At 38.3% G+C, this 15,120-nt stretch overlaps 1 protein-coding gene across 1 annotated transcript in view; it reads right to left on the minus strand.

Moving 5' to 3' along the window:
• LOC150081645 (uncharacterized) overlaps positions 1 to 15,120 on the minus strand; it is a 981,095-nt gene that overhangs the window by 815,860 nt on the left and 150,115 nt on the right. The window contains exon 6 of the mRNA XM_090380575.1: positions 8,838 to 8,936. Coding sequence (XP_090236701.1) covers positions 8,838 to 8,936 — 99 coding nt within the window. The remainder of the gene's footprint in view (positions 1 to 8,837; positions 8,937 to 15,120) is intronic.

The following is a 15,120-nucleotide window of genomic DNA, read 5'->3' on the forward strand; positions in this document are numbered from 1 at the left end:
TGAGTAATTACAGATCAGTTAGTTTAACTTCTGTTCTGGGGAATATAATGGAGTCACTGCAGAATTGACAAGGCTGCAGTTATAGTTCAGACACAGAATGGGTTTGTTAAGGGGAAGTCTTGTCTGACCAATCTGAATGAATACTACAATGGTCACAAAGGAACTAGATGCAAAAAATAATTTTAAATGTCATATACTTGGATTTCAGGAAAGCTTTTGATACTGTTGCCCATGGAAGACTACTGTACAAATTGGAGCAGTATGGTATTAAGGGCAAGTTGCTACAATGGATAAAGGAATGGGTAAGTGGGAGAAAACAGCGAGTGTTAATCAATGGACACTGCTCTTTTTGGACTAATATTATAAGTGGAGTCCCCCAGGATCCAGTTTATTCAGTGTTGGGCCCATTATTGTTTTGTATATTTATCAATGATATCAGTGAAGGTATATCAGGCTTAATGTCAAGTTTGCAGATGATACAAATGTTGACAAGGTTGTTAATGACAGTATGATACTGCAAAAGTTGGGCAGATGGGCTGAGAAGTGGGAAATGAAGTTTAACAGTGACAAATTCAAAGTACTGCACATGGGTAGCAGTAATGTACCAACTGTGTGGTACAACGTTCAGGCTAGTGGAGAATGAAAAAGACCTGGAGGTAATTTTGCAGTCAGATATGAAGTTTTCTGAGCAATAGAAACAGGCTGCCAGAGAAGGTCATGGGGTCTTGTCAATGGTATACAGGAATTTTTTTGTCAACAGGAATAAGGAGGTAATTATCTCTTTGTATAAGGCAATTGTCAGCCCACATCTTTAAGTACTGCATACTGGCCCAAAGGCCTCATTTTAAGAAGGATGTAGGGTTGCTAGGACAAGTTCAGAGAAGGGCAACAAGATTGATAGGGGTGGGACAAAGGGACACTCTTAACGAGAAAGGCTTACAAAGGGGCATTCTTAACAAAAGCTTAAGTTCTGCAAACTGCAGCATCTGGAGACTAGACACCTACGAGGTGATCTGATTGAGATGAATAAGGCCTTGAATGGTTTGAGCAGGTTCGACAGGATTCTTCCTCTTGCTTAGATTATGAACCTTAGCAGGCATAAATTCAAACTAAGGAAAGACTGTTATAGAACAGATGTATAGAAATTTTCCTTTAGTCAGTGGACAGTTGATTGCTGGAACAAACTTCCATCTGGTGTTGTGGAAGTTGATAGCTTAAATAAATTCAAGGAAGAACTGGACAAACTTTTGGTGGGAATGGAAGGATGAAATGGGAAGAGTTTTTTTTTTTTTGGCTGGTGCTTTCTTTTGCTAATTTCCAAAAGGTTTTCAATTCCTCATTTCAAGAGGTTGATGGATGCCCACTTCTTGGGTGATTAATTCCATCTTTGAACTGCTTATTATATTCAAACATTTCATGGCCATAAACAGTTTTTAACGTTTACATTTTAAATGCAGATTTTTCCAGTCTAAAGCAAAATGTTTATTCATTGCCTTCATTGCAAAATTGTAACATGGAATGTTAACACCACTAATGAAACTGGTTGTTACTTTTGACCTTTCAGCCTACTGGACAATCTCTGTACTACCATCTGTTGGAAGTACATACCATTTCGGTTTATTTTTGAACTCAAAGAACATGAACACAACAGCACCAATCTAAGAACTTTATTTCTACACTTAATAACCCCCCCCTTTATCTATAGCAGTAACTCGACTTTGATTCCACCTTGCTCTAGTTTGTACAGTAGTCTTATATGAGCAACATTATCAAAGCCTTCCTGAGATCTAAGTATATGATATCAAAACTATTTTTTGCATCCAAATATTTGGTCACTGCATCATAGTAACCTATCAGATTTGTTAGATAAGACTGCTTCTGGACAAATCCATGCTGTGACTAGAGTTTAACTGTATTCCTGTTCAGATGGTAATGCACCACTTCTTTAATAAGTAACTCCATTATTTTATCTGGAACAGATGTTAAACTACCAGATCTGCAATTACTCATGTCACCTTTTGATCCCTACTTTATGAATTGGGGATACATTTGCATATCTCCAGTCCATATGGACCCCCCCCCCACAAATCCAATGATGCTCTCATGATTATGGCTAAGGGTTTCCTTACCTCCTTTGCTGCCTCCCTTAATATAATTGGATATATTGAATCTATCCCAGCTGCCTGTTTTATGTTCAACTCCAACAATTTCTCTTCCACTTACCTTTCAGCTGTCACAAAGTCATTTAGCTCCCCATTAGAGTGTGATAAACTTCTGGCATCCCTGGCCCTAAAGACCTGTGTGTGAATGTAAATGCAAAATACCTTTCAGTTTGACAGAAACCTCAGCAGGGGGTCATCAACTGCTAACCCATTGACTTCAAGTGGACCAATGTGATTCAATCCCTTCCTTCTACTGTTAATGTAAGCATGAAAGTCTTTGCTGCTTTTCTTTGCATTCTTTGCCAAAGACTTCTCATAATCTGCCTTAGTTTGCCAACTTGCTTTATGACTAGTTTATATCTACCATATGTGTCTGTGTTGCTTGATAATTTATATGCATCCCATGCATTTTCCTTCTCTGCCACATGTCTCATTAGTTCATTTGACATCCATTTAGCCTTGAACTGTATTTCTTCATTGGTATGAAAAGCCTAGTAGTTCTATGAGTATTTCCCTGAATGCTTCTCATTTAGCATTTGCTGTTGGTAACATCATCAGTTGTTCCCACTGCACAGAATTTAAAAATTTTCTGAGGCTACTGTAGGCACCCTTATGAAAGCAAAAGCCTTTCCCTTTACCTAACAGTTATGTCTTTAATTAAATTCCACATTAGTACACTGTGATTGCTACCAGTGAACCTTATACCTCCAGATTCTTAATGCATGAAGAATCACTGCTAATAACCAGGCCAAGTACACCACTTCCTCTTGTTGCCTCTCTAACATACTGCTGTAGAAAACAGTCACCCAAGAAATCTAAAAAGTCTTACTAGTGTGTGTGTGACCAACTCACAAATTCCAGACATCTGGAAAGTTAAAATCCCTCATTGTGAGACATTCTGATTTGCTGGCCCACTGAATTTCTCTGTATAGCTGTTGGTATAATCACAGTTATTAAGTTTATAACACACTCCTACTCAATTTTGTTTTCCCAGTGCTTTTATCACACCAAACTGACTCAACATTGCACTTGTCACCCATGTTGATTGGACACACCACCTTAGATTTAATATGCTTCTTAACCAAGAACATAACCTTTCCACCCCACCTGTCCTTCCCATACTTTGTTTTCCCCAAAATAAAATTCGGCATTGCTCCTGTCTGAGTGACACCATGCCTCTGCTATCCCTACAATGTCTGTATTTGATTACTTAATCAGTACTTCACATTCATCAAATTTATTTACAATGTTCCTAGCATTAGTGTACATGCAAGTATACATGCACATGTTTAATCTGTTGGAATGAGTAGAGAAGGGCAACAAGATTAGTGAATGGAACAAAGCTTTGCTCTTACAAAGAAAGGCTTAAGTATTGCAGATTACAGTGTCTGGAAACTAGGCACCTGTGAGGTGATCTGATTGAGGTGTATAAAGCCTTGAATGGTTTGAGCATGCTCAATTCTGACGGGATTCTTCCTCTTGCTCAGAATAATCATCTGAGAGGGCATAAATTCAAATTGAGGAAAGAAAGTTGTAGGATAGATCTGCGACAGTTTGCCTTTAGCCAGCGGGTAGTTGATTGGTGGAACAACAGACTTCCATCTTTTGTTGTGGAAGTTGATAGCCTAAAAAAATTTAAGGCTGAACTGGATAGGTATTTGGAACGAATTGAGGGGTGAAATGGGAGCGGGTTTTTTTTTTTTTGGCTGATGCTGCATAAATTTGCTTTCTTGCATCGTATGCCTCTACTAATGCTAATGTTCTTACTCTTAGTTATCCTAACACAACCCATGTATTTACTTGTTCCATGGTGACTCCCAGCAGTCTTTGAAATCCCCAGTACCTCGCTTTCCATGTATTTATTTGTTCCATGACGATCCACAGCAGGGCATGAAATTCCTGACAATTTGCTTTTCAGGCTGCTGCACATTCCAATAGAAACAATGCAAGAATCAATTTCACCTCTTCCTGTGGCTATTGTTAATTTATTAGTCTGTGTGTTCCCCAAAGAGAGCAGTTTTCCAACCCACCTAATGCTGCCTTGATAGCATCAGTAAATATTTCATATGGGATACACTTAAACAGAAAAGGTGCAAAAATGTTTGCTGATGCTATCGAGGCAGTGTTAGGTGGGTCGGAAAACTGCTAGATCGGGGAATACAAGGACTAATAGATTAACAGTAGCCACTGGCAGAGGTGAAAGTGATTCTTGCAGTGCTTCTATTGGAATGAGCCGCAGCCTGGAAAATAAGATGCAGGATATTTCAGAGACTGCTGGGAATCATTGGGGTACAAATAAACACATGGGTTGTGTTAGGGTAGCTAAAAAAAAGAACAGGTGCATGTATACCAATCCTAGGAGTTTAGTAAATAAATTTGATGAATTTGAGGTATTGCTCAAAACATCAAAGGCAGATATTGTGGGGATTTCAGAGACGTGGTGTCACACAGATATAAGGAATGCAGAACTGGAATTTGGAGAGTACAATGTCTACAGAAAGGATAGACAGGATAGGAAGGGAGGAGGGGTTATGCTATTAGTTAAGAAATACATAAAATCCAAGGAAGTGAAGCCAGTCGACGTTGCTGGACAGTGCAGTGTCGAGTTAGTTTGGTGTGACATAAGCATTGGGAGATCAAAATTAAGAGTAGGAGTGTGCTATAGGCCTAATGACTCTGATGAGTAAAATAAGAAACTGTACAGGGAAATAGAGTGGGCCAATAAATCAGAGAGTCTTATAATGGGAGATTTTAATTTCCCAGATGTTGACTGGAATTTGTAGGTTGGTCACTCACACACTAGCAAGGCTTTTGTAGATTTATTGGATGATTGTTTTCTACAGTAGCATGTTTGGGAGGCAACTAGAGGGAGTAATACTCTTCATCTGATTATCAGTAGTGATTCTTCATGCATGAAGAATCTGAAGATAAAGGAACCACTAGGTGGCAGTGATCACAGTGTGCTGAAGTGGGATTTACTCAAAGAAGTAACTACCATTAGGGGTAAAGGGAAGGGTTATTCCTTTCGTAAAGGCGACTACGATGGACTGAGACAGTATTTAAATTCTATACAGTGGGACCAACTGATGATGTTACCAACAGCAAATTCAAAATGGGAAGCATTCAAAGAACTTATCTTGGAAGCTACTAGGCTTTACATACCAACTAAGAAATATTGTTCAAGGTTTAGGCCTAAGTGGATGTCAGATGAACTAATGAGACATATGGCAGAGAAGAAAAATGCATGGGATACATACAAATTAACACGTGACACAGAAACCTATGATAGATACAAGTTGATCTGTAACCAAGTTACAAAGGAGATTAGGCAGGTGAAGGCAGATTACGAGAAATCTTTGGCAAGGGATGCAAAGAAAAACAGCAAAGAGTTCTTTACTTATGTAAACTCTAGAAGGAAGGGGATGAATCAGATTGGTCCACTTGATATCGATGGGTCAACTGTTGATGATCCTGCTCAGGTAGCTAATAAACTAAATGAATATTTTGCATCGACATTCACACATGAGTTATTCAACGAGGGGAATGCCAGAGGTGTATTCAACTCTCTAGCAGTAAGCTAGAGAACCTTGTAATAACTGAGAGTAAAGTGGAGGAAAAATTGTTGAAGATAAATACAAGAAAGGCGGCTGGGGTGGATGGGATCTATCCAGTTATATTAAAGGAGGCAGCAAAGGAAGTAAGCAAACCCTTTGCTATAATTATGAGAGCTTCCTTGGACTCAGGGAAAGTACCCATGGACTGGAGATGTGCAAATGTGACCCCCAATTCACAAAGGAGGATCAAAGGACGACACAAGTAATTATAGACCTTATAGTTTCAATTCTGTTCCCAGAAAATTAATGGAGGCACTGGTTAAAGAAGCACTGCAGGATCATCTAGACAAGACTTCAGTTATAGCTCAGACACAGCATGGTTTTGTTAAGGGGAAGTCTTGCCTGACCAATTTGATTGGATACTATGATGCAGTCACAAAAGAACTGCATGCAGGGAATAACTTTGATATTATATACTTGGATCTTAGAAAGACTTTTGATACTGTTGCACATGGAAGACTGCTGCACAAATTGAAGCAGTGTGGCATTGGAGGCAAATTGCTGCTATGGATAAAGGGGTGGTTGAGGGGGAGAAGACAGAGAGTGGTAATCTGTCAGTGGTGACAGATTACCACTCTCTGACAGTAATCTGTCAGTGGTGACAGATTTACCACTCTCTGACAGTAGTAGCTCGTTGATTATGATCACCATCCTCCCACACCGGGTGGAAAAGGTCCAAGTTTGAATCATCGTGGACTAATGTTATTAGTGGAGTCCCTCAGGGTTCAGTATTGGGTCTATTATTGTTTTCTGTATTTATAAATGATATTGATGATGGTATATCAAGCTTCATGTCCAAGTTTGCAGACGATACGAAGGTTGGCAGGGTTGTCAAGGACACTACTGACACTATGCTACTGCAACAGGATCCGGAAAGGTTGAGCAGATGGGCTGAGAGGTGGCAAATAAAGTTTAACATTGACAAATGTAAAGTACTACATATGGGAAACAGCAACCCCAGATCAACGTATCAACTCTGTGGTACTACATTGACAGTGGTAGAGAATGAAAGGGACCTGGGGGTGGTTGTGCAGGCAAATATGAAGTTTTCTGAACAGTGCAGATGGGCTGCAAGAGTAGCTCATGGTGTACTGTCGATGATATATAGGAATATTTCTAGCAGGGATAAGGAGGTGATTATTCCCTTGTATAAGGCAATGGTCAGGCCACACCTAGAGTACTGTATACAGGTCTGGGGGCCTCATTTCAAGAAGGATGTAGAGCTGCTGGAACGAGTACAGAGAAGGGCAACAAGATTAGTGAATGGAAGAAAGGGGTGCTCTTATGAATAAAGGCTTAAGTTTTGCAAATTACAGTGTCTGGAGACTAGGCACCAGCGAGGTGATCTGATAGAGGTGTATAAAGCCTTGAATGGTTTGAGCATGCTCAATGCTGATGGGATTCTTCCTCTTGCTCAGAATAATCACCTGAGAGGGCATAAATTCAAATTGAGGAAAGATAGATGTAGGATAGATGTGAGGAAATTTGCCTTTAGCCAGCGGGTGGTTGGTTGGTGGAACAGACTTCCATCCCTTGTCGTGGAAGTTGATAGCCTAAATCAGTTTAAGGCTCAGCTAGACAGGTATTTCGAACGAACAGAAGGGTAGAGTGGAAGTGGTTATTTTTTATTTATTTATTTTTTTTTTTTTTTTTGGCTGATGCTGCATAAGCTTGCTTTCTTGCATCAAATGCCTGTACTAATGCTAATATATAATTCAATCCCTTCTATTTAAGTTTATCTGAGACTTGTGAAAACAGCTTGTCCTGTTAACAAGCATGAAACATGCTGGAATAAATTCTACCGCACAAGTCTTGCACGTTCTCTCCACGGCCAAATCGATTGACAATACTCTCAACATGTACTCCCTCTTATCCTGTCTGGGCAGAATTGCAGACACTTTCAAATTCAACCCTAACTCATGACTTTTTCTCAACATTGCCCTGTATCTGCTAAGTAAGTCCTCCAGTCTCCTACTTGTAATATCATTAGTGCCAATGTGAACAATAATATCACCTTTTGTGCCCTTAAAAGATATCATTTTTAAGGACACAGAAGAGACCTTGTCAAAAGAATAAACACCTCAAACACCTGAGATGTGATCTGACTGAGGTGTTTAAAACTTTGAATGGCTTGAGCAAACTCAATGCTGATGGTATTTCCTCCTTTTTCTCATACATATACATGAGAGAGCATAAATTCAAATTGAGGAATGATGGTTGCAGAAAAGATGTGCGTAAGTTTGCCTTCAGTCAAAGGGTGGTTGATTGCTGGAACAAGCTTCCATCTGTTGTTGTGGAAGTGGATAGTTTGAATAAATTCAAGGAAGAACTAGACAAAGTGTGGAAGGGAATGGATGGATAGGCAAAATGGGGAAAAAAAATTTTTTTTTTTTCATTTATGTTTTTTTTGTTTTTTTTGTTTTTTTAGCTAATACTGTGCTTTCTTGCATCTTTTTCCACTATTCATACTAATACATCAGTCACTCATGATGCAAAAAATAAGTTCCACTCTATACCTGATAGTAAAAGAATGTTTTTTTAGCAAGACCTGCCTTCAATCAGTATTTTAGCAATGTCCCACAGTATATGCAGCGGAACACAATATTAAAGTTTAAAGTAAACCTTGTCTACAGATAAGATTTCATATACTTCAGTAGTTAAACAACATCTGACATTTGCTTACATAAAATTAGGTTTAAAATTACATGACTGAAGTGAATCCATATATCCAAAATTTTAAATTTTCAAAATACTACTTATCAGCTCTCTGTGGCTTTAGAATCTAAAATTTTAATGTTAAATATTTATAATTAAGGAATTGTGAGATTTTTGATGGTTATATAAAAATAATGTTAAAAAATCCTAGTTCTCTCTTTGAATCTTGTCTTTCTTCTTAATTTTTGGCATGTTCGTTTTAATTTTGCAAACCACAGTATGGGAAGTAATACTTTGACCAACGCATAAAGCAGTATACTGAAAAGTAATTTGTACTCAACACAACTAGCATATATTGAAAAAGTAAAAAGTTTCTTTAAGCTAAATATTAAAAACATTTACATACCAGGACAGTCAGTTTCATCTGACTGATCTCCACAATCATCCTCGCCATCACAGAGAAATTTAGTATTTACACAAAGACCATTATTACAATGGAAAGAATCTGTCATAAGATGAAAAATAAATAATCAGAAATATCTTTAGAGAAATTTTTAAGAGACATTTTTTAAAATCTAAATTTAAAGCAAAAGATGGTAATCAATAACTCAGATATATTAATGACCCAATTACACATGACAGGTATGGCTAACAAAAGAGTAATCGGTACCTCTCTCTTCTTCATCCTCCTTCTTTCCATATTTCAGCTTTGGAAGTTTCTATATCTTTAAGACAGTTAATAGTTACTCTCCAATTTAAGAAGTTGATGCAGATAGTAATAGATACAAAAGAAGATGGGGGGAAATGCCCATCTTTTAATGAAATTATTGTTAAGTTTTCATTAGAATTCTTTGTGGCAGTTAAACATTGTAATGTCTATTTCTTTGTTTTATATTTTTCATTCAACAAAAGTTTAAGAGCTGAATGTGTTTATTTTCTGATTCGAAAAGAGGAGGAGTTGATTAGTTGGTTTTGTCTGGTTTTAAAACCAGACAAAATGGAGTTTCTGTTCTGTTGAATGGAACAAAATACCCACTGAGGACCTTTTGCCTCTTAGTAAACTTTCTGAAAATTACAATAAAGTAATAAATTAAAATACAACAACATTTAACAAGAGTAAACTCTAATTTAGAAATCAGCTTTAAATTCAAAGAAAAAATTTAATCAGAATCTGATTCATTATTCATTCACAAATAAAAGTATTTTTAGTTTGGAAAGAACCAAATACAGGATCTCTAGAATATTCATCCAGGAATATTCAACTTACTGGCCCATCTCTTACAATTTGCACAAGATCAATCTTTCCATTGCTGGCAGAATATGTACAAACTAGACATGACCACTCCACCTCAACACACACAGTGACTATAAATTTTCTTTTGATTATCTATTTCAACAGTTTTTCTTCCAAAATGTCTTAAATTTGGAAGGAAAAAGACCCAGAAAGAATTAGCCCAGCCCAATAATTCCAATTAATGGGACCTGGTGTTTCATCAATAATTATAGTACTGCCAGTAAACATTTTCCACAGTCCGCACAGTTCATTGACAAAAGAAAGCCATAGTTTTTCACTTAAGTCAAAGTCCAGTACATCTAGATATATTAACAGCTTTATTAATGCATCTACATTCACACATGAGGAGTTATTCAGGGAGGGAAATGCCAGAGATGTATTAAACTCTGGCAGTAAGCTAGATAATCCTGTGATAATTGAGAGTAAATTGGAGAAGAAATTGTTGAAGATAAACATAAGAAAGGCAGCTGGGATGGATGGAATCTATCCAGTTATATTAAAGGAGGTGGTAAAGGAAGTAAGTAAACCCTTAGCCATAATTATGAGAGCTTCCCTGGACTAAGGAGGGGTACCGATTGACTGGGGATGTGCAAATATCACCCCAATCCACAAAGGAGGATCAAGGGACACAGGTAATTACAGACCTATTAGTTTAACTTCTGTACCAGGGAAATTAATGCAAGCACTGGTTAAAGAACATTGCAGGATCATCTAGACAAGATTTCAGTTATAGTTCCCTTCCCTTTAACAAACCCATACTCGGACACAGCATGGGTTTGTTAAAGGGAAGTCTTGTCTGACCAATTTGATTGGATACTATGATGTAGTCACAAAGGAACTCGATGCAAAGAATAACTTTCATATCATATATTTGGATCTTACAAAGGCCTTTGATACTGTTGCACATGGAAGACTGCTGCACAAATTGGAGGCAAATTGCTGCTATGGATAAAGGGATGGTTGAGTGGGAGAAGACAGAGAGTGGTAATCAATGAACACTGCTCTTCATGGACTAATGTTGTTAGTGGAGTCCCTCAGGGTTCAGTGTTGGGTCCATTGTTGTTTTCTGTATTTATAAATGATATTGGTATATCATTTATATTTATAAATGGTATATCACACTTAATGTCCATGTTTGCAAATGATACGAAGGTTGGCAGGGTTGTTAATGACACTAATGACAGTACGCTGCTGCAACAGGATCTAGAAAAGTTGAGCAGATGGGCTGAGAGGTGGCAAATGAAGTTTAACATTGACAAATGTAAAGTACTACATATAGGGAGTAGTAACCCTAGAGTAATGTATCAACTCTGTGGTACTACACTGACAGTGGTAGAGAATGAAAAGGATCTGGGGGTAATTGTGCAGGCAGATACAAAGTTTTCTGAGCAGTGCAGATGGTTTGTAAGAGTAGCTCATGGTGTCTTGTCAATGATATACAGGAATTTTTCTAGAAAGAGATAAGGAGGTGATTATCCCCTTGTATATGGCAATGGTCAGGCCACACCTTGAATACTGTGTACAGGTCTGGAGACTCATTTTAAGAAGGATGTAGAGCTGTTGGAACGAGTACAGAGAAGGGCAACAAGATTAGTGAAAGGAGCAAAGGGTTGCTCTTACGAAGAAAGGCTTAAGTTTTGAAAATTACAATGTCTGGAGACTAGGCACCTGCGAGGTGATCTGATTGAGGTGTATAAAGCTTTGAATGGTTTGAGCATGCTCAATGCTGATGGGATTCTTCCTCTTGCTCAGAATAATCGCCTGAGAGGGCATAAATTCAAATTGAGGAAAGACAGTTGTAGGATAGATGTGTGGAAGTTTGCCTTTAGCCAGTGGGTGGTTGGTTGCCAGTTGTAGAAGTCGATAGCTTAAATAGATTCAAGGCAGAACTTGACAAACATTTGGAGCAAGTGGATGGGTTAAATAATGGGGGGGGTTGGCTGATGCTATATAAGCTTGCTTTCTTGCATCACGTGCCTTTGATAATGCTAATGGATGTAACTTTGCTGTAAGCATTCAGCCATAAGCTTGGTACATGAGAAATGGTAATTTTGTTGCCAGCAGAAGAAAAGAACCATTTATTTATTAAGCATTATATAAATAATTTAGACTTAAAAAATTACTTATCATTAGCATCAGCATTTGTAGGGGCATATGATGCAAGCTTATATACAGCATCAACCAAAAAAAAAAACCCTTCCCATTTCGCATATCTATTCACCCCAAATGTTGTTTGTCTAGTTCTGCCTTGAACTTATTTAAGTTGTTGTCCTCCACTACAACAGATGGAAGTTTGTTTCAACTATCAACCATCAAGCTAAAGACAAATTTACACACATTTGTTCTACAATTGTCTTTCCTCAATTTGCATTTATGTCCCCTCAGGTGAGTAATCTGAACAAGAGGAAAAATCCCATCAGCACTAAGCTTGCTCAAACCATTCAAGGCCTTATACATCTCAATTAGATCATCTCACAGATGCCTAGTCTCCAGATGCTGCAATTTCTAAAACTTAAGCCTTTCTTGGTAACAGCAATCCTTTTTTCCACTCACCAATCTCGTTGCCTTTCTCTGTACTTGTTCTAGCAGCTTTACATCCTTCCTAAAATGAGGCCTCCAAAACTGTATGCAGTACGAAAGGTGTAGCCTGACCATTAGTTGCCTTACAGAATGAGACAATCACATCCTTATACCTGCTAGAAAAATTCCTCTATATCATTGACAATACACCATGAGCTACTCTTCAGCCTGTCTGCACAGCTCAGATAACTTCATATCTGACTGTACAATTACCCCCAGGTACTTTTCATTCTCCACTATCCTGAGTGTAATACCACCCAGTTAGTACGTTAATCTGGGTTTACTGCTACCCACATGCAGTACTTTATATTTGTCAATGTTAAACAACAGTTGCCACCTCTCAGTCCATCTGCTCAACTTTTTCACATCCTGTTGCAGTAGTGTACTATCATTACTGTCATTAGCAAACCTGCAAACTTAGACATTAAGCTTGGTATGCCTTCATCAATATCACTGATAAATACAGAAAACAACAATGGGCCAACAGCAAACTCGGGAGGACCCCATTAATAACATTAGTCCACGAAGAGCAACGTCCATTAATTACCACCCTCTGTCTTCTCATACTCAACCATCCTTTTATCCATTGTAACAACTTGTCCTTAATGCCATACTGCTCAAATTTTAAAACTAGTTTTCCATGTGAAATAGTATCAAAAGCTGAACTAAAATCCAAGTATATGATATCAAAATTATTTTTTGCATCCAGTTCCTTTGTGACTACATTATTGTATCCAATAAAATTTGTCAGACAAGACTTCCCCTTATCAAATCCATGCTGGGTCTGAACTACAACTTAAGTCTTGTCTAGATGATCCAGCATTGCTTCTTTAACTAGTCACTCCATTATTTTTCTTGGAACAGAAGTTAAACTTACGGGTCTGTAATTACTCGTGTCACCCTTTGATAACAATTTGTGAATTGGGAACAGATTTGCTCATCTCCAGTCCATGGAGACCTCCAGTGAGTTCAAGAGAGCTTTCATAATTATAGCTAAGGGTTTGCTTACTTCCTTTGCTGCTTCCTTTAATATAACTGTATAGATCCCATCCACCCCAGGTGCCTTTCTCATGTTCATTTTAAACAATTTCCTTTCCACTTTGCTCTCTGTTCCTTTACAAAATCATTTAGCACCCGGGCAGAGTTTGATAAGCTTCTGGCCTCAACTATCTTATAGAACTCCTCTTGTGTGAATTCAGATGCAAAATACTCACTCAGTTCGTCAGCTACTTCAGCAGGTTCATCAACAATCAAACCGTCGATGTCAAGTGGGCTAATATGATTCATCCCCTTCCTTTTAGAGTTAATATAAATAAAGAAGTCTTTATTGTTTTTCTTTGCATCCTTTGCCAAAGATTTCTCATAATCTGCCTTTGCTTGTTTAACCTCCTTTGTGACTCAATTATAGACTATCTTATCTACCATAGGCATCTGTGTCTCCTGTTAATTTATATGCGTCCCATGTATCTTTTTTCTCTGCCATGAGTCGCATTAGTTCATCTAACATCCATTTAGGCCTAAACCCTGGACAGCATTTTTAGTTATTATGAAAATCCAAGTAACTTCCAAGATTAATTCCTTGAATTCTTCCCATTTAGAATTTGGTGTTGGTAACATCATTAGTTGGTCCCACTGTATAGAATTTAAAAAATCTCTGAGACCACTGTAGTCATCTTTATGAAAGCAAAAACCCTTCCCTCTACCCCCTGATGGTACATCGTTAAGTAAATCCTACATCAGTACACTGTGATAACGGCCACGTAGTGGTTCCTTTATCTGCAGATTCTTAATGCACAAAGAATCACTGCTGATAATCAGATCAAGAGTATTACTCCCTCTGTTTTCCTTTTGAACATACTGCTGCAGAAAACAATCCACCAATAAATCCACGAAAGTCTTGCTAGCGTGCAAATGACCAACCCATAAGTTCCAGTCAATATCTCAACTTAGTTTTCCCAGTACTTATGTCACACCAAACTGACTCAACACTGCACATGTCCACCCATGTCTATCCCATCTATCCTTTCTGTACACATTGTACTCCCCAAATTCCAATTCTGCATTCCTTATATCTGTGTGATGTGACACCACGTATCTGATATTCCAACAACATCAGCCTTTGTTGTCTTCACCATTACCTCAACTTCATCAAATTTATTTACTACGCTCCTAGCATTGGTTTACATGCAAGTATACATGCACCAGTTCTTACTCTTAGTTACCCTAACACAACTCATGTATTTACTTGTTCTATTTAAGGTACCTCCATAGCCAGGTGGGCAGGAGCAGCAATGGGTAGCACACGCTTCTTGATTAGACCGGGGTTCGAGCCCATGACCACCAAATACGGAGGATGCGGAAAGATCATGGCATGACCACCGCATATCCGCGGAGCGATATAGCCTCTGTTGCTAATGCTCCTAAAAACCAAATAACAAAACGTTCCATGATGACTCCCAGCAGTCTTTGAAATCCCCAGTACCACGCTTTCCAGGCTGCTGCTCCTTCCAATAGAAGCAGTGCAAGCTTTCACCTCTGCCTGTGGCTACTGTTAATCTATTAGTCTGTGAATCCCCCCCCCCCAAGCTAGCAGTTTTCCAACCAACCTAACACTGCCTCGATAGCATGAGCAAATATTCTTGCACCCTTTCTATTTAAATGTACCCCCCATCCCTGTAGAAACAATCTCTCCTGTTAACAAGCACAGACCACGCTGAGAAAAATTCTACCTCATGAATCTTGCACAATCTCTCCAGGGCCGAATTGCAGAAACTTTCAAATTTAACCCCAGATCACCACATTTTTTCAACATTGA

Source organism: Mastigoproctus giganteus, chromosome 8 (assembly GCF_048544385.1).
Source record: "Mastigoproctus giganteus isolate SK-2022 chromosome 8, ASM4854438v1, whole genome shotgun sequence".
NCBI lineage: Eukaryota > Metazoa > Arthropoda > Arachnida > Uropygi > Thelyphonidae > Mastigoproctus > Mastigoproctus giganteus.